This window comes from Channa argus, chromosome 6 (assembly GCF_033026475.1).
Source record: "Channa argus isolate prfri chromosome 6, Channa argus male v1.0, whole genome shotgun sequence".
Taxonomy (NCBI): Eukaryota; Metazoa; Chordata; class Actinopteri; order Anabantiformes; family Channidae; genus Channa; species Channa argus.
Window position 1 is genome coordinate 12,194,434 of NC_090202.1, and position 24,052 is coordinate 12,218,485.

At 39.1% G+C, this 24,052-nt stretch overlaps 1 protein-coding gene across 2 annotated transcripts; it reads right to left on the reverse strand.

Annotated features, from left to right (window-relative positions):
- Nucleotides 1-72: 72 nt before the first annotated feature.
- On the reverse strand, nt 73-24,023 carry vps53 (VPS53 subunit of GARP complex). 2 transcript variants are annotated; one of them, XM_067506568.1, is made up of 22 exons: nt 23,883-24,023; nt 23,344-23,424; nt 22,141-22,190; nt 21,984-22,050; nt 17,122-17,208; nt 16,488-16,603; nt 15,642-15,761; nt 12,933-13,011; nt 12,670-12,813; nt 12,433-12,575; nt 11,776-11,917; nt 9,926-10,024; nt 9,549-9,643; nt 8,299-8,541; nt 7,072-7,219; nt 6,609-6,691; nt 6,436-6,514; nt 6,001-6,149; nt 5,831-5,900; nt 5,534-5,671; nt 1,721-1,825; nt 73-1,393 (listed from the first exon to the last, which is right to left on the reverse strand). In XM_067506568.1, the coding sequence occupies exons 1-22, from the start codon at nt 23,967-23,969 to the stop codon at nt 1,223-1,225; spliced, it is 2,496 nt and encodes an 831-aa protein (XP_067362669.1). In that variant the 5' UTR covers nt 23,970-24,023; the 3' UTR covers nt 73-1,222. The 2 variants fall into 2 exon arrangements, with proteins under 2 accessions (XP_067362669.1, XP_067362670.1); XM_067506569.1 differs by lacking the exons at nt 21,984-22,050; nt 22,141-22,190; nt 23,344-23,424; nt 23,883-24,023 and adding an exon at nt 20,642-20,763.
- Nucleotides 24,024-24,052: the final 29 nt, after the last annotated feature.

Sequence of the window (24,052 nt, forward strand, 5' to 3'; positions counted from 1 at the left end):
ATACTTTCCCCTGGTATTGTGCAAAATGAGCAAACTGAGGCAGTATACACCCATATGACGAAACGCAGTGGAAAAGGTGTTTGGCAATGTTTTAATAGTGTTTAACAATTGCCTGTGTAGTATACAGTTAATACAATCCAAACAAGTAACACGTTCTGGCTCAGGGGAGGAATGGTATAGTTAAATTAGTTTGGTCTACATTGACTTGCAAAATTGAGAGGCACTGGCATCAAAATCAGTCACAATAACAGGTTTTTATTCCAGAAACTGGGAAGGTACTATGTGAACGAGTGGCTTCAGGGTCCACTTGTCAAAATATAGAGACTAAGCCATTTTATTGTTTCTCAATTCTTATGACAAAACTGTTCCAAACTAGAGTTTAGTAATTTAGCAATTTGCCATATACGTACAGTGCAGCTGGATAAATGTACACAGATTTAAACTAAATATATTTATGTCCATGCACAGTTGACCAGATTCATTGCTAGACGAAAAAGAATGAGTGCACATTTACAGTAAATACCCCATTATTCCCCCTTCTATGCAAAGGCCTGAGTTAGAAGATTTCAACTAGCTGGTTCTAATTTGTAAGTTTACTCATGTCATACCTAAGATACTTGAAATCCAAAGATCCTTTTCAGACTTGGGGAACCCTTGTCTGTTAATCAATTTAGACCATGTCTTACCCCAAAACCTGTAAGGCCCGTCTAGCTTGACTGGCATAGATGCACACGGGTTCCAACCAGCTATTCCTTACTTTACATTAAAATAGCTGAGGAAAATTGTGACTATGCCTGGAATATATTATACTCGGAAAACATCAGTTTTAATTAGGATCAGGCTGCCAGTAATCATCCTGGATTAAACATCTCCCAAAGAGGCAGTCAGAGACTCTCTGAACAGAATTTACATTCTGTCTTCTGAGTGCTAAAAACACTGCAAAGTACTAATGTAACTAAGTTCAGACATTAGTGTCATGAAAAAAGGTGGCAAGTTACAGAAATAAATGATATATTAACAAATACCATTTGAGGAAGAAGTCTCATAATCCAGTGTCATCTTGTGTTCATATTACTGTCAGTCAAAAAATTCAGTCAAATTTTTGCTCTTATTTAAACTTAAATAGTGACTGAGTGGAGCACAATGTCATATTTGAGAAAGGGGAGAGCGATCTCATCCTGCTGCCTTTTTAATTTTATATATCAATATAGTGCGTGTCTGTTCACAGTCTCTTTTTGATGAGTTTTTCTAGTTTACGGATGCGGGAGGACTCCTGCTCAGGGGTGGGGGCACTGAAGGAGAGAGAGGGGCCACCATCTGCCCCCGAGGGTGGAGTGGGCAGCCTCTGCCTAAAGAGCTCCAGCATGCTGCTCTGTTCACTGCGCTTCAGGCCCTACACACACACACACACACACACACACACACACACACACACACAAATTGATTAATTGCCTCATAAAAAGGCAAAACAAGGAAAATGCTACAATAAGAGACAACAAATTAAAGAAAGCACGGAAACAGATGAGATCAGAGGCAAAATGAGACAAGGGGCAAACTTATAATGCTAAATCAATAGTTCAGCAAACACCCTTCTTTGCTTTCTTGCTAAAGTTAACTTGATGAAGACATTTAAGTGGCATTTAACTACGCAGGACAGCAAACAAGGGTCTTTCCAAACATGTAAAACTAGTCCTTTAATTTATTGATCAATCCAACTGACCTTCATGTCCAAAATCTTCTGGAAGGTCTCAGGGTTGCCATCAGCCAGGAGCTTTATGTAGTTATCAACAAACACCACTGGTGGCTCGTGTGGGGCCATCACCACCTGCAGAAAAGTAGAATTTAATGTTTGTTTCACCTTTTCCTGGGAACCACCATGGGGCGACCCAATAGATCTTTAAATGGTCCCACATGGGGAGGCCCAGAAGAAAAGGGGGGTACATCTGGCAGTATCAAGTAGTTCTAGCTGCAAACAGAGTTGAGACTGTGTTTGTATATTTAGGAGCCCACTCCTCTGTTTTTCCCTTTACGCCCCAATTAGTTCATGCATGAGTGGGCAAAAATTTGCTTCACTGGTAATTATTTTGGGGATACAGTGAGTCTGGGCAAAAAAAAAAAAAAAACATTTAAGATGTTCTTTCTGGGTTGGATTAAAGTGGATTGAAGAGTCCCCCCCCCAAAAAAAAAAAACAAAAAACAATAAAGACTGGATGGAAAACGTAGCTTTTTTTGCAGCAGCAGCTACAAAGCAGGCAAACACATGGCTGACAGACCCCCACCTCCCATCTTGTGTGCACACAGAGACCATTTTGCAAAATGTTATTTCTATCCTCTGTTTTTTTTTAAAGGCCAAGCTTTTCTACTCATTTCTTGGGTCAAATCCATGAGAAGGTGAGCTGTGCAAATGAGGAGAGAGAAGAGCAGGCATGAAAGGCTCAGGATTGTGTGGAATTCTTTGCTTTCTTACTTGCCCTTCTGACTGATTGATTTACTTAGCAACTGTCCTGGAGCAAGGCCAATGGGAAAGGCCTGTAGGGACTTCGTAAAAAAGGGCAAGGAAAGCGGGGGGGGGGATGAAGTTTAAGAATGAAAATGGCCAGAAAAAGGGAGAGAGTGAAACAGTGAGGTGGGGGGAAACATTCAAGCTGAACAAGGGTGGGGATGGGGGTTGTCTTTTAAATGTTCCCCGCAAGAGAACTTCAGAGGCACTGTAGGGGAGAGAGAGCTGGTGGGCTGAGCTGGAAGAGTGTGGAAAACAGCCACGTCTCACAGGCATCGTACTGGCCAGGATAGGCCGTCTCAGACAGACATAACGAATCCTATATACATCTGACATAATGGACTCTCATTATACACAACCAAAAATGATTTATCTTAATGCTCAAAGTGGATCGGTTAGGAGGTCTTCTAGACGTGAGAATCTACAGACTACAGGGGTTATTTTGTGACCCGAAGACATTAATATTGCATAACTTTAAAGCTGTGCAAATCAGTATTACTAAATGAACCCATATTTCTACGAGGGGTCAACACCACAATAATTAAAGAAGCTCTTGTACTAGTCCATGTGTGTGAACATGATTACAACTTGTAAACCTACATCAGAAAATAAGAGCACCTCATTTACAGATTATTTTTCTGGAAACACAAGTTTTATTTATTTATTTATTTATTCATTACTTTAATTCCAAGTACGCTAGGACACATATTCAAATCAAGCAGAAGATGTTCCAGAAACGTCTGCTTTACCTAATTATTTTAAACCCACAAAAAACCCTGCAGTAGGCTCTCTGCTTAAAACTCTAAGCAAGCTTTGAAAACATTCTCCTTGGATTGTCCCAGTGATCTGTAGTTTCTTGGTGGGGGTAAACCAGATTTAATTTCAAACCACAGCATCAAAGAGTGTAATTTAAAACTACTGTTGAGGCTGGACAGAGGAATTCATGAATTGACCTTCCTTTGACGCGTCTGTCTTTCAGAAGCTTCACTCTTAGCCCAAGGTGAAAACGATTACCTGTGAAGAACCTTGGTGTTACACTAAATCAACGGCTAAAATGCTGGCTACAGTATGAAAGCATATCCTTCCTCATACAGTTTTTTTTCCAAGGCCAACAACATTCACACAATAAATCTTTGCAAGAATCTTTCCAAACAGTTTTTAGAGATGTGCCACCTACAGAAAGTAGACTTCTTTTCCTTTTGTGGCAAAATGTAATTTTTGATTGCATCTCATTTAGTTTGTGATGAGATATTTGATTTATATATATAAAAAATATCTGCTTTAAATATTTATTATCAGTTATTTCCATTGATGTCACTTCTTATATCCGGTCTCTAGCCTCCACAATGAATATATTGTGCTCTGCTGTCAGAGTAATGCACATGAATCACTTGAAGGCCTTCATGCAGTGTCATTTCTATCTGTGAGAGTTCTTCAGAAGCTATACAGATTTACATTCCAGCTGCAGGGGCTTATGTATTTCATAATTTAAAATTGTTCAAGTACCTCTAATGTGGGGCAGATCAGTGAAAATTCATGTATATGCATTCAGAGCATTTTTCCAGAGAACAGAGACAGGCCCTGCACAGGCCATTAGGAAGAGCTTGCAGACCAGCAGAAAACTGTTAGAAGAGGTTGTCAAATACAACACAGCGAGAGTCGATGGCTAGGAAGTGTATGTCAGAGTTTCAGTTATCCTGAAAGCCAGAGCAGGACATATGAGTGGTTGCAATGTAATGGCATAAACCAAAAGTGTTTTACTGTCTGCCATTGATTCACTGTTTTCCCCAGTGAAGGTAGGGCTGGCATAGCATGATTAGAGCAGGTCACACTGAGGGCTATAAACATTAAGACCACGATAACTTCAGGAAGGAAACAAGGCCTTCAGAGAGTCCAAGGGAAATCAAGGGACAGGCAGGCATGTACTCTGTGTATGTGTGCACTTCTCTGTACACTCCAGAGACAGTTAATTAGGGTGGGGTTAATCTATGGCAGCCACATACCAATGTCCTCTTGGGTCTCATAAGGCAGTTCTGAGTCAAGGCCAACTGGCTGAATGCTGCGTCTGGACTAAACAATAAAAATAGCGTCCAATATACAACATGGTAAACTGCACGTGAGGATGGGTGTTTTTGTGAGTAGATGCATGGTTGCATGCATTTATTTACTTACTCACACCTTTCCACTGGCTTAAGGTCAACCACATACTGTGTTAGAAATGTGTGTGTTTGTGTGTGTGTTGTCCTGTCTGTCACTCATTAAATCTTCCCCTCCCTGCCTCCTGTGAGGTGGGTTATTTTATGGAAACATGCTTATAAAGTGTTATTGTGAGTGGGGTTAAAGACACAATTAAAAGGTTATTCTGCTCAAAATAAACTAAGTAGATAATCTGCTCGAGTGAATCAAGACAAACATTTTAATCCTGGCTCGCCAGTCAAACCGCAAACACTCAAAACAGAGATGTTTGTTCCCTCTATTGTTGCTTCTTATGAGGGAACCTCAATCAGTGGAAAAAACAATTAGCTGTGGATTGTGCCAGACTATTCTCGGACAAGTGTTAGCAATGAAAAACAAAGTTCATGTTTAGCTGGATATGTCAGAGTTTCAACATTAAGTCTATTAAAGGGCAAACAAGTGATAAAGAAAGCTCACTTAGACAAAATGGTGTATGTATGTTCCAAGCCTTTAAAGGTCAGAAACTGAAGGCTTGGTTGTAAAAATGCCCAGCATGAATTTAACCACCCAACGTAAACATCATAAAATCTAAAGTGTCCCATAAAGACTAAACGTTTCTGATTATACATTTTAACTATTTTGTTTTAAGAATTGAAGTCAGGTACTCATACAAATCCATCCCTCCGTTTACACATGGAAGGTAAACTGTTTAAATTAATCTCTACCGGCTTTAGGAGCACAGCTGAGTGTTTTTCCAACATTCATCAAAGGAAGGTTAGGCTGGGCACTGCTAACATAAATATGTACCTGGAAGATAGACAGCAAAAACATCACAATAGAGTTGTTCATCCTCCTCACCTTAAGTATCATCTCTGCACGAGTCATGCCCTTCACCACTATCTTGGTGTAGCTGGCAGGGGCCTTGCGCAGCACCTGGGAGCCTATGGAGGGCAGATCAAGTAAGACTGTCTTCAGGGAGTGGGTATCAAGTAGGAGCTGGTGGGGTAGAATACATAAAACAGACATTTAGGAACATAAAAACACAAATTCAAAAATAAACATGTGCAGCAATGCACATAATGCACGAAATGCAGGGTGCTTCTGATAATATACATGTTATAGCTGACATACACGAACAGCGTGAAATATACTTACTTGTTCAGCTCCCACCATGCTGATAGGTTTACATCTAAACAGGTGGTTGATGAATTTAGGAATAAAAGAGCTAAGGAAAGAAAAAGTACCAAATATATTAACGTTAGGAACCTTTAGCTTCCAGGGTGTAGAGAGAACAAAGTATGTGTCTGTGTGCGTGTGTACTGTACTTTGTGAACTTGATGCAGAATTGTGTGAAGTATTTGCGTGTAGAGGCCAGATTATCCCTTATGATTGGCACATTTTGTTTAATGTGCATAATAATTGAGGTCACGTAAGGACTCTGGTCACCCACATGCTCCACACTCTGCCATGGCATCTGAGGGGGAGGGAGAAAGGACAGAGACTACCTTTAATACACAAAGATTACACAAAATCATTGTCATCAGAGTTTTGACAATCCCTTTAAATGCATTAATAATAAAAGCACCTAATGATGAGGAAAATTCAAAGTTTCTGGAAAAAATACAGTCCATTCAACATTTTCTTAGAGTTGCTTTTATGAGTGAAAATGTGCTAGATTTTTAATAATAAGCACTGATACTTGATTTCAATATCATACTCTCTATGTGAGCTGCATATGTAAATGTGAGACTGTGTCCAACCTTGCTCATAGCAGTGAGAGCAGGGTCACAAGCGGCATCAAGATCTTGAACAAGCAGCTGAATACTGTTTGAAATCACACTGAGAAAACACAGTTACAACACACTCTTCACATAATGTTTTTTTTTTTAGTTTTTAATAAGAAAAACAATGCTGCTCTATAGTTGTCACTTACGTGCTAAATGTATCCATCTCCCCAGTCAAATTTATTCTCTCCACTAAGACTTTATCTACCTTCTCCTTTAGCTTCTCTTCCAGCTGGAACACATAAAAACGAATACAAGAATACACACACACACACACACACACACACACACACAAACAATAAAGCTTAAGAAAATTGGTTTCAAATGTGTGTTGGTTTTGTTTAGTCAAATACTGAAAAATTGCTTTATGTGTTTCAAAAGTGCACATATGAAACCTTTCAGGCTGTGCCGTAATGTTAACTGTCACTTTAAGTTCCCTAAAATACTAATGAAACCTCAAACAGTCTTCAAGTGTTTGACATGCCCCTTAAATTTCTTACTATACAGTGTCACTACACTAAAGCCTAAGTTTACAATCAATTAAAAGGCACAGATGTATAGTTGCTTGATCTGTGCATCTGTAAGAGTATGTAAGTGAGTTTGAGCACATGCCTGTTGTGTGGTAGCCAAGCAGTACTCTGCAGTGCTAAGGATGCTACAGATGAGACAGAGCTCATCTACAGTGAACTTTGAAGCTTCTGAGCCTTCTTTCTCCTTCAACAGACTGGTGATGGTAAGACCTCCACTGTTGCTGCAGGACCTGGTTATATAGAAGAGGAAGAAAAGGGCATTAAACAACCTTAAAACACAGAAAGGGATAAAAATGATAAAAAACAAGAAATGGGAAAATTCTTAAACGTCTCAAAGGCTAGCTAGTCCCTCTAGTTTTGCTCAGGGACACACCTGGTGGGTAGGCTGGGGATTGCTTCCCATCCTGCTCCTCTACCAATTGAGCTACCAGGCTTCACATTCCATAACATTCTGTCATTCAAGTTAAGAGGTATAACTACAAGCCAACAAAGATGTGCTGATGCTGGACCGATGAGTGCATCTGCATGTGTCTGTAAGTGTCAAAGGGAATCTTTTACTGAGTGTTTGTTGGTGGCTTTTAATATGGTATACATTAGTTGGCAAATACAAGCATGTAATTAACATACATATGTAAGACAGAAACAGAGCACACATCTGTGTGTACACAAAGCCAGTGATGAGTTCTAATATGGCCAGTGAGGCACAGTTGTTTTTGCTGGTAGCATATTAGGCTTTGCCACAACATAACGAACTCCAGATTTCTCATGGCATGCCATCCACTCCATCAAACACAGTGAAGACTGAAGACATTTAGGTTCCTACTAAACTCTTTAACAGCCCCAGCACCCTGCCAAAAGAATGAACCCAATATGGGTGTGCCATTTTTGTGTGTGAAAAGTTAATACCAAATGAATCTATGCTTGTGTTACTGCTGAGAAAACAATGATTGTCATTGATGAAAAGTTCTAAATACTAGAAAAACAAGTAAATATTTTAGTCAACAGGACAGTGCACGTGGAAGTGACCCAAAATGAACTAAATGTCCAAAGTTGTTGCGTGTTACCCAGCATGGTTATGTGGCTAAACTAGGTCTTTTTTTTTTAATTGTTTTTAAAATTGTTTTATTAGTTTGCAACGGACATGGCTGCACAAGGAAACCACTATGGAAGTGGCTAAATATAGAAATGGTTTAACTATGACAAGTCAGTACAAACTATAGTTAAAACAGTGTAACTATAGTGTTAAAGTCATGGCTGTGAGCAAGGACAGTTGTAACTTTTTAAACACCCAAACCTGAACCAGTCTTACTTAGGCAGGTTGCCAGAGAGAATCTTCCAAGCATACTCTCTCAGGAATTTCTGGAAGATGGTTGTGAGGGCGATCATTGGTTCTCCAGTGCTCAGCTGGGAGCACTGCACCATGCACTTCTTGTAATAGACAAAGAGGTCAGCACAGCTGGGAAGCACTGCTCCACCCTCCTCTGTGCCTGCCTTGGGTGGGCCTTGTGCTCGGAAATCAGCCACAAAACGGTCAATCAGTTCGCCCAGATTCCTGCAGATACCCAAAAAGTGTGCAGCCAAACCCACATAGGTTCACACACACACACACACACACACACACACACACACACACACACACACACACACACACACACACACACACACACACAGTTAGGGAAGGGGCATGAGAGAAATTAAATGCATCAAATAAAAGCATTCAAACATTGAAAACACATGAATGGTCCCTAAAGCAATAAATACATGAAAGGATAAAATAACAAGCAGACAGACAGATGGATACATAGAAGAAAGTATTTTAAGCATATCGAAATGCTCAGTACTCCAGTCAACAGGTTCACAGTCCGTTGGTATGACCCAAACCTACTGAATATTGGAACTACAGCCAAAGACAAAACAAGTAGGCCACTGTTCTGTCCTGCTATGTCCCACTGCCAAGCCTTTCGATTGATTTGAAATGAGGCTTTAGCAGCAGAATAGGTCAATCCTGTTTCTTTGGACAGACAAACAGCATTTAACGCACCAGAGAGCCAAGAGCTTAGGGCTGCATGCAAGCACAGCAGCCCAGGGACTATATTCAGTTTGAGGAGTGATCACCATGATGGAGGGAGGGGGAGGAATGATGAGAAGGAAAAGATGGGCGTAAAAGAAAGAGAAAGGGGAGGTAAGGTGAAGAAAGACTGAAACTGAAAAGAGAGACCACAGAAGTGCTACTAAAATGAAAAAAAAAAAAGGTGGGAATCAAAATAGCCAGATCTGCTGTGGCAGCACTTATTCAACCCCTCTGTCTCTTTCCTTCAGCATCTGTGGTCATGCAGTTAATGGGAAACATTTCTGCCACAGTGGAGAGGTATGTACAGAAACAAGAGATGGAAAGACAGAAGAGGCAGCGAAGCAGAATAGGAGGAGGGGGATCTGATTGATGAGTGGGCAATGGAAAAAGGATGCATGTGCCAGCCTTACACACAACCTGCTTCTGATTCTGGGTCTGTAAACCACAAACCAGTTTGCTGTCTGCTTGTATGCATGTGTGCTGCTCACTTGTCTTGGGATTCTATGTAGACATATAGATGAGGTTCAAAGCACTTGGACACAATGCCATGGAAAGGGTTGTCCGGTGCTTTCGGCTTCCTAGGCTGAGAGAGCAGAGAAAAAAGGGCAATTATTGAAAAAGCAGGTTTTATTTGTATCTCTTCAGTCCTAACATTTGAGTTTGGTTTAGATATACTTCAGCTAAAACAAGTGTTTCAGATAAGACGCTACATAGGCACATTGTCCTAGGTTGGAACAAAATAAAGCTGCCTTTCAATTTGCCACTAAAGTGCCCTGAGCAAACACACAAAGCTTTACATCAGATGTAACAACATCTGACAGTCCTTTCATGTTGGTGCAATGGAAGATCGACTCAGCCAACTCACCTTGGCCAAATCGTCATCCTTTTCTGTTCCCATGTCTTCACCTGGTTCATCCTCTAAGAAAGGGTTAGTTGGGTCTAGAGGGCTCTCTGGCTGCTTTTGCTGTATAAACACAAATCCAACTCAGTATTCTTTGTTGCCGCCATAATTACTGTACAGATTCTCATGGTTTACTCATAATGACGGAATTAAAGTCAATGTTTTATCCTTTCCCCTCACGTCTTCGTAGTCATTTTCACGATCCTATAGAGAAACACATCTAATTATAAAATTCCACTTAACTAATTATCAGAGTGAATTATAGAACTAAACAGACACTGGTGTAAACTGAACAAAAATGACTGTATCTAACCAAAACATGATAAGTTCTGGACAAGCTTGTTGTGCTCCAAATCATGCCCTATATAATCCTAGTCTTTTGTCTGAGTGTCACTTCCACCTCCACTTGTCAATGTGACCTGCATTAAAAGTTTTCCTCAGGCTGTGAAGTCAAGAGTACTCAGTGTGCACATCACAACATGGTACTACTATACACCAGTTTCACTAAGTATGACTATGGTGCTAGCACAGGCAAAATCAATTATTATAATATTTTTCCTTAAAGCCCAGTATGTAGTATTGTTATTAAGTGGATTATAATAAGGCCCCTACGTTACTGCACTATGTAACTCTGAGATTCTGTCCTGCAGCCCTCTTGCGAGTACTGTAGTGTAATGTACAGGGCTTAACCATGGGTTTAACATGATAGATCAGCAAAGAACGTCAAGAACTTAAGTGAGAATGAGCAAGAGACTGGATAAGGGTAACTTTGGTATGGCCTGTACCTGTGAGAGCTAAAAGAGATAAAAGGACGCAGGACAAATACTGAGTTCTTGCTTTTGAAACAGCAAGGTATAATTTATTAGCTTGCTTGTTATGTTTGGCTTGCTTGATGTGTGGTTGTCAGTGAAGTTTTAGTTTTTGATCATAAGGCAAGTCCAAGTACGTCAGAGGTTTAGTTGCTAGCTAAACATCTCAAGGTTAAAAAAAAAAAAAAAAGGTAAGCAAACTTTCTCAAAAACACATTTTGGAACTGGTAATTTAGGTTCTTGCACTGGTTGTTGTATAGCTGTTGTTTAGCTTCCTACCCAAGTTGTACTTCATGTCAAAAGTTTATTTTACTTGGCCAGTGGCTCATTTTCTGTCTGTGGAAACTTTGACTGACACTTGGGAAGAAATCTGTCTGAGGATAAATATTTACTGCATGATACAACTTTGTTATAAGGTCGAGTTTTGTTTGCACATACATTGCACTGGACAAGATTGTTACAGAAACCTGCAATTATTTCATAATGTCACCCGACTGTCAGTGTTACCCTTTGGTGTGACAATAAAGAAAACTAAACAGTCATAAGTGTATTAAATTCTGTACTCAGTAACAGCTTCAGCTTGTAAACAAATGCACGTGTTCCGTTTTGCAGGAGGACTTAAACCACAAATGGAATTTACAACCATTTGTGTAAAAGTGAATAACGCTCAGCAACTGTAGTGGAAGCCAAAGTACCAAATCTTGATTATTGGTTCTTTAATGAAACCAATCTGTGAGCTTCCATTTTGCTTATGATAGAATAAAAAAATCCCCCAGAGAACAGTGAACAGGTACAGAAAATGTTTTACATTTTCTTGCCATATGTCAGATTAATTAGGAAAGGATGCGGCTTTTGGATGACATTTCTTAATCCTAGAAAACTGTCATGAGGGTGCAACCATATTCAAATTCTGAATCATTTCATTTCCTATTTTGACCCAACTCTATTGGAAGTTAACTGGAATCAATAGACCTGTATTGTGAGTCTGTGTGTGCTTTGTCTTACTCCAGGTGCATCAGTCAAGGTGCATCCTGTGAAGCGTTTGGCCAGTAAACTCTCGAAGTTTGTGGTCCTCTGAATAGCAAACAGAAGCAGCTTCACTTCGATCTCCTTAGCCCGTGTTCGCATCACTTTGGCTAGCTCCACCCTTTGGCACACACATAGACAAAAGGTCCAGTTTCAGTTTGAGCATTTTTGTGTATCCCACTGATCCTTATTGATATTTAATAGTACTTTAAGAAAAATTCATGTCTTTTCAGGCATATTCCTTATGACACTGCTTAGATTTTTGCCAGATGACGTAGTTGTTTGTCAGTTGCTATTGGGAGGAACACGTCCTTCTCTCATCTAGCTGAGTGGGAAAGGAGAATTTTGGACACTAGGTCACCATTCAATTAGGTCGCCTACATCAGCTGCAAAAGAAATTCCCAAAAACCTAAGGGTCATGTCAGTCATGCTACACTAGTGTGGTATATTTTATAATGTAGTTCCATAACCTATTTTTTATATTTCTCTTCTCTGTTTCTTTTGTTTTATTTTGTAGAGTCAAGGTTATGCGTAAATATAATTATCTTTATAATGTATAATACAGTGTGTATATTTAAACATCTTTGAGTTGATCGCTTAACCCTTTTGTCAATGAATGTGTCTAGATGCGTTTACTTAGTTATGTGGCAGAACTCCACAGCAATGCGCTCTGTCATGAACCACTCTTCAGGAAACATGCGTCCATATTTCTCCTCATAGTCTACCAGTTGTCGTTTGATCCAGGCGTAGCGTCGATCAATCTTGTCCAGCCATGCAACCTAAGCAATAGGATGCAGTACATATTTAAACCCAAATACCATTCTGTGAAGTTGGTAACTTGGTATTTAGTATAGGCCTTCAATTCTCACTCACATCTTGGTTTTCCTGAAAGAGCACCAGATACTCTGAAAGGTGTTGCCGAATAAATTTTTTAATGATCTCCTGTTTGATGCGTGGGTCCAGGACATTTGCCACTAGACATGCATCTCTGAGTACATTACTCGGGCCACCTGGTCTCTGGATCACAATAAAATTACCAAAGAAAGTGGAAAACAAGAACAGATTAATCTCCTGAAAAAAGAAAATTAAACAAATCTGAGATCGAATATCTTATACATTACTACAATATAATTTACCTTGGAGCCCTGAGAGGGGAAGGCTTCTTCAAAATCTGCCAGGATCTGTGTCCCTAACTCACTTTGTGCTGCTTTTACCCTAAATAAAACAAAACAAAAAGACATTTCTTCAATGAACCAACCACTGTATAACAATAATCACCACACATTGAATTTTGAATATGTTGGATCACTAGTCACTGTGGTTACGGGGTTTTTAAAGCCACCCGTGTGTTATATATAGTTTTAAGTGTTCTTTAATTATGGATAGGTCTCCTAGATATGATCATTAAATCTAAAGAGATCAGCTTACTCTGTACAAAGTACTTGCTGATAAATACTACACCAGTCTTGTTTTTCAATTACTTTTTTATACCAGTCACAAGTATAAAAAACTAAAACTCTTCTTCATACTTTTCATCAGAAAACTAAGTGAGTAAGACCTGTTACACCAAGGTGTCTTTATGTTCATGTGTCTAGTATCATTGCGGTGAAAACACAGGCCATTGAAGAAAAAAAAAAAAACACACAAAGACAACAGAGACGTGTCCAGTCAATAAATGTCCAGTCTAAATGTGCTCAGTCTTTGAAGAGTCTGCATCTGCCTGAAGGTCTTCGGGCCATGTTAAACAAGGACAACACCCAAAGCCAGAATAAACAAGAAAGGAAGAGATAATATCATAGACTGATACCAAGAGAGCCGGTAGCCTTCATTTCAAACACTCTCTACTGACTAGATAACCACTATCCACTTCTCTTAGTCAACTACTGAATTTGAAATCCTAATTACACACAGAGCTCTACAGCAAAGCTGCAAAACAGAGTCTGTGGGGGCATTTTGCCCAATCATCTACATACTGTACATGACATGCTGGAGACATTAGTGTTGTCATAATACCAAAATTGACAATTTAGTTATCATTGCCCCTAACTGTCCAATTAAACTCTGAGGGTGAAAAAATCTGCATGTCACAAGTAAATAATTAATGTTTGACCTACTTAACGGCTTGATTCGCAAACTTGTGCTATCCAACACTGTGCAGATGACTAGCGTGCCCACTATGCTTGCAGACAGACAATGAAAACACAGCACTGATCAGACACATTAAGCAATGATGAGGAACATGTTTGTTAAAAAAAATTATAATTAAAGTTGATCCTGTTGAAAGGTAACAGCTGCACTGATTCCATTTAGTCATGGTTCAAGGTACTGTCAGGGCAAAAGGCTAATTCTTTTCATGCTATTAAAGAAGTAAAGGCAAGAATAGAGAAATGTCAGGGGGAGGCTGTCATAAAGCTCCAATATGCATATTAACCAGTAATCTGTTGAAGTGTCAAACTGTAGCTTTTACAAAGACGAGAAATATCCTCTTGCGCTTTAATCCTCTACTAGAATATGAATGTAGCTGTTTTATTTGAATTCATTTGCTTTAGGCTTGCTAATGTTATACATGGCACTACCTCGCAAATTTCACATTTTTCTTTTAAAAGGTTGATATGATGTTTAATAGTCATGGTACAATTCAGCTCAGTAAGAAATGTTGTTAATCTAGCCCCTTCTCTGACATTTTGTGTCATTTGTGTAAAGTACTCAACTTTTAGTATGTGTGAAATTCCTAAATGTGTAGCCTTTTAATTGTCTTGGTATTACCTATAAAATGCAGTTAATTGTATGTTATAAGAATGAAAAGAAAAATAATTGCCTCAATGTAATTTTGCAAACTCCCACACAATCCTTCATCACATCTGTATATCAACTGTCTACAATGTTTGCCTGCTATTTTGCTTGTCTGTGTCTGCTTCTGCTATCTATAATATTGTAACAGCTCATGTATTAGCCTGTCTAAAGTTTTCACAGAGAAGTACTGATATTTTTCTTCTTCGTCTTCTTCTTTGCATTCAGCCATCTGTCTTGTCTTCATACTTTCATGGCTTTCCTTTCCCTGTGTTTCTCCTATCATCTGCTTCACCAGCAGAGTCACTTCTTCCACACAGCTGTTATTTGGTATGAACAATGTTTGCCACACCTCAGGAAAAACATAACAGAAGGTTAGGAAGGCTTTCTTTGTACTGGGGGATCAAAACTACTTTGAACACGAACATAAAGTTGGCCCGTGTCTCCAAAACAGATTCTGCTGTTATTGGAAAATATTAGTAAAAATGGAAATTTTACATCAGAGCTGTGGGAAACAACAGTGTAATGATATATTGTTGTTATGTGTGTGTGTGTGTTTGTGTGTGTGTGCTTGACTAATATACAAGATACTCAACAAACATCTCAAATGTACCATTAATTAAAAGTGACACTGTTAGTGAGACGCTCAATCCACAGTGTGAAAAATTCTTCAGCGCTCACACATGAAAGCACATACAAAAATATACAAACTTTGGCCCCTAACATCTCACAATGGAAGAAATGCTGGCATGACAAGACCTCATTCAGTGGACTTCCTTCCTGTGTGCTCCTGTATGTGTGGGATTGTGTGTGAATATCTGCATAAACAGGATGTAATAAGTAAAATAACTCCAGCCAAATACAGTGACCATGTTTCAACAGTTCAGCTGAAAAGAGCTGTTGAAATATTTCAGCTACAAGTACACATTAAGCTCTGAACTGCTCAACACACAACCCAGGTTTGAGCAAGGCACTGAAACCCTGCCAACACACTCAAAGCACAAGCACACAGGTCACAGGTGAATGAGTAAGCATACAGTATGTGCATTAGTTACCTCTCAGAAAGCTGTCTAATCTGGGGAATGCCCATGTACTTGTGAAAATGTTCAAGCACATTGACTACTCCTTGAAGTAAATTGGCCACCTCGCCATACTGCCTCTTTCTGGTCATGGCTCTGCAACACAACAAATGTATATATTATTTTTAATGTAAATGAAATTGTATTGTATTTATCATTAGGAAAGTGAAGTTATCAAACCAACCAACTTGTGTGTGGCCAGTCAGTCTAGCATCAATGTAGCTGTATCTTACTTTAATATTGAAAGAAATTTTATTTTAAACAGACTTTGTTTATCAAGGCAGGATGCACCCTATGGAATCCTTCCCACTGTTGCCTAGTGCTCGCTCAAGGGGGATTTGTTGGGTTTTCTTTACATATGTGTACAGTCTTGAATTTATTATGTAAAGTGTCTTGATTTGACTTTGGCACAATATAAATAAAGTTGAGTTGAATTGAATTGAAAAAATTGAATTATAGAATTAAGATGTTTGAGCCCCTGTGGGGACTACTGTTTTTATTTCTATCCATTTTAAACAAATTGAAAATCTTCGGGATTTTCTTTTTGTTTAACAGCTTAATTAGATGTTTCATCATTATATTGTAGAAGCTTTTATCCCAATATGGTTTTGTTTTTGTCAAAGTATGGCAAACAGCTTGTACAGAGTTTCAGATTATAAATTGTTTGATAGAAGATGTGCCTTGAACAGGCAGGAAACACTACTTTCTTCTAAAATTAAAATTTCAGGTTCTCCACACAACTCAAAATAATTAATTTTAGTCAAATAAGCTTTCAGCATCACATATTTTAGTTTTGTAGTTGTGTCATGTGATTGTACCCACTCTAAAGAATCCACACCACCTGCTAACATATGCAGGTGGTTGAGGGTGGTGATGGAAGTAGTGAGGTGGCGCTTGGCATGGTCCAACTGTTTTATGTCCCTTGTAATCTCTTTGACCTGGATAGGAAGAGGAACATGTGGAAAGTGTGGTCAAAAAAAAACAGTGTAAGACTAAGAAAGACAAAATAGCATGAAGGAAAGAAGAAGTACAGAAACTGGACAGTAAGAAGCAAAAAAGGTGAACAAATAAAAGTGGGTCAATAGATGGGGCAAGAGGACAAAGAGAAACAGCGAATGACACACCCAGTGGGTTGAGGAATAATTGCTCCGACATGTCTCCTGAGGGACAGCCTGCTTACCAATCTCGCTCCTCATCCTTTCTCCACTTACCCAGCCTATTGGCCTTCCTCTGACTTTCACTGATGGATACACACCCACACAAAACACAAAGCTGCTTGTAACAGACAGACACATGGAAGGTGCATTAACCCAACTTTATATAACTCGCCCCACTGTCCTCTATTGAAGGAGAGAGGATATAGGCTGTACTGTAGCTCTCCTGGGACCATGGGCCTCATAAACTTCAACAAGCACCCTGTGTGTGTGTGTGTGTCTATGTGTGTGTGTTCACATACCATTTGTTCAGACTTCTCTGCCTTGTCCTTGATGTCTTTGATTTTGCCAAAGAGCTGCTGGATAGCTATCTGGGCCTCCTCCAATGCCTGCACAAAACAAAAGCAATATGAAACACATGATAGACAAAATTTCAACTGCTGTATAAGAACTCCATAGTGTGTGTTTCTGAGAGGACATCATTAGAAAGTAGCAATCAGTTTTTCTGGGCCCACCTCAGAATGACAGTTGTTTGTTTTTTAAAATGTATCTGACCAGATTTAGTCCTACTGGGCAGGTGAACACAAAAAGACAAAAAAGATGTACTGTTTCCATATGAGGCACGTGTGTATTCAAGATAATCAAATTTCTCTATCTTTGTCCTTTACAAATTCACCTTCTCACTGTACCTAGATAAATATTTGACAATAAAATACATGAAATACATTGATTTTCTTTTATCCCTGCTTTCATGGTCAAATAGCATGAAAACTTTGTCGGGTGCTGAGGGTAAAATTTTATTTGTTTAAAAAAATATTCTGGATCAGTACTCCAGATTAATGTTATTTCATTATGTATCCAGCATCAACACTGGTTCAGGTCTATGAAAAAAGCTAATACCCATCCCCAGCTCTAAAATGGGGGAAATGTCTTTCCACATATCTGCATGAATAGGTCTTAAGCCGACACACAGGCCATAAAGTTAAGCTTTGCATAAATGCTGTCACTAAGTTGGCTAAATAGATCATTAGCTGTTTTACCAGGCTATAAAGCCAGAGCAGATTAGATAACATCTAATAGTCACAATTGTGCTATTCTAATATTCCCCTATCATCTGACATGGCAGCTGTTCTTTTACGGTCCCAAACAGAGATTTTGCTGACATCTGATGCCAAGGTAATTGGCTTCACTTGGCCCAATGCAGTGGCAGCACTGCAGACACAACTCTGACTCTCCTCAGACTCACACACAGACACATGCACACAAGGAATGCTAACAGCCGGCACCAGCTGTGCAAAGAATTTACCACTTTTGAAAGAACCTCCAAAGATGCAAGCGGACGGAGAAAGAGAAAACACACAACACTTACGTACATATAAATAGAGCTTGCACTGAAAATTGGATATCATACCTGAGGAGTGTCAAAGAGCAATGTAGGGTGACAGTGTAGTGGAGACACTGTCAAAATCAAGATGGTACTAGGTCATAAAATAACTAATTTGGTATTTAACAGTCTGAGAGGACTTTTGAGGGGACATCAAGGGGATTTGCAGACCCTTAAAGGCGGCTCATTCAAAAATTAGGGGATTTTAACTTGATTACTCTTAAATTAAGATAAAACTTAATTTGTGAAAGATGATTTTCTATCAAGACAGTCTGGCATGTAGGCCAGACACAGAGTACTGCTTAACAAAAAGTACTGATTAGCCTTCAGTCAATATGAGCAAAAGATATTTCTAGTTTTATCTCTTTCCATACATGCTTCAAACAATCCCTTGCTTCTTTGGTGACTGGACACATGAACTGGAAAACATTAAGGCAAGTTATGTGATTACCCTCTGAATCGTGTTAGGCGGAAAGGTGTGCCACTTAATCTTTAAAGAGGTTCTCAGGAGGAGATCTTCAGTAAACAAAAAGCACACAGGACCAGAAACTTTGAGGCTGCAATTGTCGCCCATGCAGACTCAGCTGAGTCGATCTGGCTGGCTTCCCAGTGCTCATTTCCTGTATTTAGCCTTGAGGAAAGCGGAGAGAGACCACTGCCTAGCAGGCGCCTCCATGCCTCAGATGTTATCTTCCCTCACACAAATGTGAACATGCACACCAGTGTATCCCTAACATGTCCAGCAGCACATGTCCACAAACATTTTAGGAAGATAATGTACTGTATATTGGAGAGCATTTCACTTAACTGAAAAAACTGTCCAGGAAAGGCTTGTAGAATAATCCTTCATATTACAACTTGTTCAGTCATACCTATGCTTGGGAATAAATTAGTGTAGAAGCAACATCTTCTAATTCCGAGAATATGCTACTATGCTGCTGCTGCTACACACATCTTTCATTCTTTAATGGAAAACAATACAAAATTTGGCGCCATTGGTGTTTGCAGATAATGAAATAATGACACAGTCAGATTTAATAGGCCATACTGAAAAAGTCACTAAAAATAATTAAGGCATAGACTGGTAGAATCTGCATGACGTATGACCCAGATTTTTTTTAAACAAAAACAAATACATAAAACAGAAAGTTATAAAACACCACACAACTGTATATTAGAAGACAGAAGAAAAAAAACAGTGAATGTTTAAAGAGTATAAGTAAGAGCTCTGAGGAGATGAAAGCATGGAAACTAAAACAAGATGTGAACAGAGTTAACATTAAACATTTACATGAAGTCGATTTCATAGGAAAACCACCTGACTCTGTATTTTCTAATCCTTTTGACACCACAGTGGACATAAAAGAAAAACTCTAATGTCAAATTGCCAACTTGTGCTACAGTAGAAGCAAGACTCCTTATTAGGTGGTGACAGGGTATGTTATATATAAAGTATATGGTGCGTGTGCACTGTTTGGCACAGCAGCTCAATATAGCAAAAGCCTTAACAATAATTAACTAACAGGAATGTAAATGGTAGGCAGTAAAATGATAAGAAATGTTTGATCTGGTTAATGAGCTGCTCCAACTTAGAACACCACATGCTGTTTGCAACCAAAATTCTTTGACATCCCTCATTTTTATAATAAAAATGGCAAAATAACCTCTTCAGTAGAACTTTAATATTAAGCTGACTGTGTGGCAGGTGTGCTAAAAGTATCCAGATTGCCATGACAACAGGCAGGCAAGAACACGTACAATGACAGCTGAGCAGAGGTATGAAACTCTCGGTCGGTGGACTAGATACAGATATTTTGTGTGTATGTGTGTGAAGCTGTATGTTTGCCAGCACAGCCAGACTGGCCAGAGGATTCCCTTAAGTATCTTCAGCACTTGAGGAAAACGTGTAATATTATGGCCACATGGCGAAAGAATTAGTCAGGATTATTAAGAGTATATATCTACATAGAAGTGCCATCATAACACAGTGTATGTGTCATTATAATCGAGTCTGTCTCTCTTTCACTGAACATTATGTGTTCGAGTCAACCATACTGTCACCAATTTGGCTTCATGTAATGCAACAGCCACTTAAGTGTTTCTTGGGCATTTACTCACTAAAATCCCCCAAAAAACCAAATTTATAAGTCATGCCAAATTACAGTTATCTGCATGAAATAGCTACCTAATGTCTGTGTTATTTATGCATCACAACACCATGAAAACCTTGCTTTGTTTTTATTAATAAAATAAAGAAACTAAAACAAAAAGATAAAAAGTAACACTGATATAGCATGTGTGTTTTGTACGCTGGAGCAATGTTCTCTCCTACAACAGAGCTTTACCAGCTGCTATGACAAATGACAAACACTACAGTACATTTGCAATAAACTCTAAAAATGCAGGCTATAACTTGTAAAAAGTAAAACAGCCATCACCATTAAATTGCAGCTCCATTAGTCGCCAGAGTCTGACCGCAAAGACAGTGTAATTTCCACATTCTGACTGACTGACTCCTACAGCAAAAAACAAGGGAAATCATTCCCCAGACCTCCTCCAGTTTCTCTCTCCTCCTATCTTGTTCACTCCATCCTTCTATTTAAATGTTACCATCTTCGGTTTCATCCAGGGGTTTGCAATATGCTCAGTGAATAAGTCCTGTCAATAGCAGAAATAATTGCTGATCACGTTTTATTTGATCAGTTTTATTCTGTAGCAGTCTTTGTGTTTCAATCACCATGCTGAAATGAACACCTCTCCATCTTTCCATCTGCAGAAAGGATTTTCCCTCTGGAAATGTTGGAATGGCTCAGTGGGGCTGGAAAAACAAACTAAAATGATTGTGTGTGACTGTATAATGTTATGGGTCTGGAGGGAATTCGGAGCGTTTCCGCTACTAAACGGTAGCTAGCTGGAAAAGACAGGGCCACCAGGCCAGACACCCTGACGACAACGTACACCTAATCATGCCAACTAGTCAGAACCTATGTGGCTCACCCATCAGGTGTCACCTCCCCTTTAAGCCTCAACTCCCTTGACAGAGCTGGGACCTGGATTAAATCAGCAGGGGCCGTTCTTTTCCGAAATGCTCCCAAACGGAGAGGAACGGACTCAAAAGCCTGGGTTTCATAGAAATCTTAGTATTTACATATGGGAATCAATTTCTCAGACATGTTTTCCATAAAAATGGATAGTTCGCGCGCCGGGAATGGATCTGAGTCATCTTGTCCTTTTCCATGGAAGCAATGTGGCGAAAGGAAAGAGCAAGAGAGGTGTAGAAACATGTTTTTCTGGGTTTGGAGCAACCAATAGTACTGTTCTAACTTGTGGAGAAGGATGCTGTTTCAAACACCACAAGTGATGAATGGGCATTGTGGTGTACATGTAAAGTATCCGACATGTGGTTGTTAATCTCGCCGCGTCTTCTTCAATATGGTATGTGTGGTCTACATGCTGTGTTGCTACATTGATATGTTAAGAACAATACAATACTACACACTTGATTTTTTTCAATAGTAGGTGAACACACAAATCAATCAGCCATTAGGGACAATTCCACTGTGTAGCCTAAATAATGTGTCAAGCCTACCAGCAGCATAAAATACTAATTCTATACTATTCAGGGAGTTTAAAACACTAATCTGATCCTCTGAAAAAACACATAAAATAAAAGTATATAAAAGTGATTTTCATGCCATTTTGTCAGAAAAACTAATTACACTTCAATAATTTTTTCTAACCACAGCAGCATCTTCTTTTATGACATTGAGCTCAACTCACCTGTCTGCCATCCTGCCCCACATTGGTCTGACCTCTCACCACTGTCCTTATGTTATCATCCAGACGCCTGTCACATGTCACATAAAAAGGCAGTCAGAAACAACAGGCGTAAAATACAAACAAAAAATGTATGATTACATAATTATCATCTACTCACCTAATCTTCAAACGAATCTTGTTTACCACGTCATCAATACTGGCCAAAGACTGAGGGGAAATACAAGTAAAGGAGAGCATTAAAAATCCTAAAGTTTCACTTAAGGTTACAAAAAACCTTACACAAATGATTTTATGTGAATAATACCTTTAAGATATAATTGTGGTGCTTTATTCCACTGCTTCATGCACTGTGCTTATTACTGTAGCCTATAATCTACACAAATCATCTAAAAACAGAAATACTGTACATACTTTGTGGAATAGAACACACACATGATTTAACAAGCACGAGTTTGGTTTGACTTATACATATACTTTCTGCTGCATCCAGCTGTAAGTTACTTACTTACTTTCACCTAATTAGGTGTAAATGCATGCACACTACTGTGATGCATTTCACAGCACAAAAACAAAGCTTACAGGTGAGGGGTGACAGTGACCCCTGATGGATATGAAGTGTATCTACACTTTTAAAAGATGAATCACAACAGTGATTTAGGATTAGGGCTGGGTACCCAACCTCAGTACTTTTGTGGTCTGACCAAATAGCTTCACTATTACCAAGTATTGAGTTATTTCATTCAAAACCTAAGTAATAAATTTAAGTTGTGGTAGACCGGTTTAGTTTTTGTGTACAAATGCCAGGGGGATGGACAATAAACTAACTAACTAATGTGTAGTATATTTTTCCTCTTTGTTAAAAAGGATTTGGTATAGAAAGACTATCACTCAATACTCAGCCCCATTTAGGATGCACACTGTGATATACTGTACACATACATGTGGACATCAGCAGCGATACACTGTGTCAGTGCATGTAGTAGCATGTGTTTTACATGGAAACCTACACATGTGCAAAACAACCTCATAAAGATATTTCATAAAGCTAAGAGTAACAAGTTTTTTTTTCTGCAAATACATTGTGACATGCTAAATTTGAAAAAACAATCCACAGTCATTTTGGTGATAGATAGATTCTGTTTAGCTGCTCCAAAAAGTGGGCTCATGTTACTTGTCTTGGCTTATAACAATATAACATCTGAGCTCTTCTACTGAGAGAGATCAAATCATATGCTGTATAAAAAATTTAAATAATTCTTAAGTAACAAAAGATAACTAATCCACTTGTTCCATATATCAGATCAGGGTGTACTGAAACTGCTATCAGCATGCATGCGTACATGTTTCTGGATCACAGTACCTGTTCAGTGGGAAACAGCGTGTTTATGTATTCCACAGCGTTGAAATCTGCTCTGTCCAGTGGGTCTTGGCTGGGGAAAACCTAGTACACGAAATACAAAATGCATCAGAGCAAACAAGCCTTAGTGTGAAAGAATGACTTCAACATTAAAATAGGCCTTTCGCAGCAGCTTTATTCAGGGGTGTTACCTGGAACTGACTACCTGTACGTCATGTTGGTAACGCAAAATGAGTCGGTGATGTTACAGGTCTTGCTGTAACGTTATGCTACTGATGACGAGATTCAGCGAAGGGAAACAGGTTAACGCATAGCACGGAACGTTAACGTTTTCATTTACCCAACGGTTTAAATTATTCGGCTTTTCTGAAAGTTAAGTAGTGTCGATGTGTCAGTGGTTTATAACTAATGTTAGGGGCCGCAGTGTCACATCCAGTGAGCCCCCAAGATCCGACAAGATCACCTGCTAACAGCTGGTTGTGTGTTCGCAAGTCAAGCAATGGTGTTTAAACACTGTGATAGTAACGAGGTTACACGGCTACCTGTTCAATGGCTAGTTGGACCTCTGGAGTCAGATGCAAAATAGCCTCCAAATCCTCAGCAAATTCCAATTCTTCTTCCTCCATCATTGTCAAAACAAAACCAAAGACCTCTCCAGCATACTACTTCCTGGTGACGAGGCTTCTGGGATATCTAATGACATCAGCAAAAG

Bases quoted from the DNA above. Each gene is read 5' to 3' on its own strand.
- vps53 (XM_067506568.1), bottom strand. From the start codon at position 23,969: ATGATGGAGGAAGAAGAATTGGAATTTGCTGAGGATTTGGAGGCTATT. The intron at 22,051-22,140 runs GTGAGTAGATGA...GACATGTGACAG, and splicing joins AAGATTCGTTTGAAGATTAG to GCGTCTGGATGATAACATAA. The intron at 8,542-9,548 runs GTGAGCAGCACA...GGGTATCTGCAG, and splicing joins TACATAGAATCCCAAGACAA to GAATCTGGGCGAACTGATTG.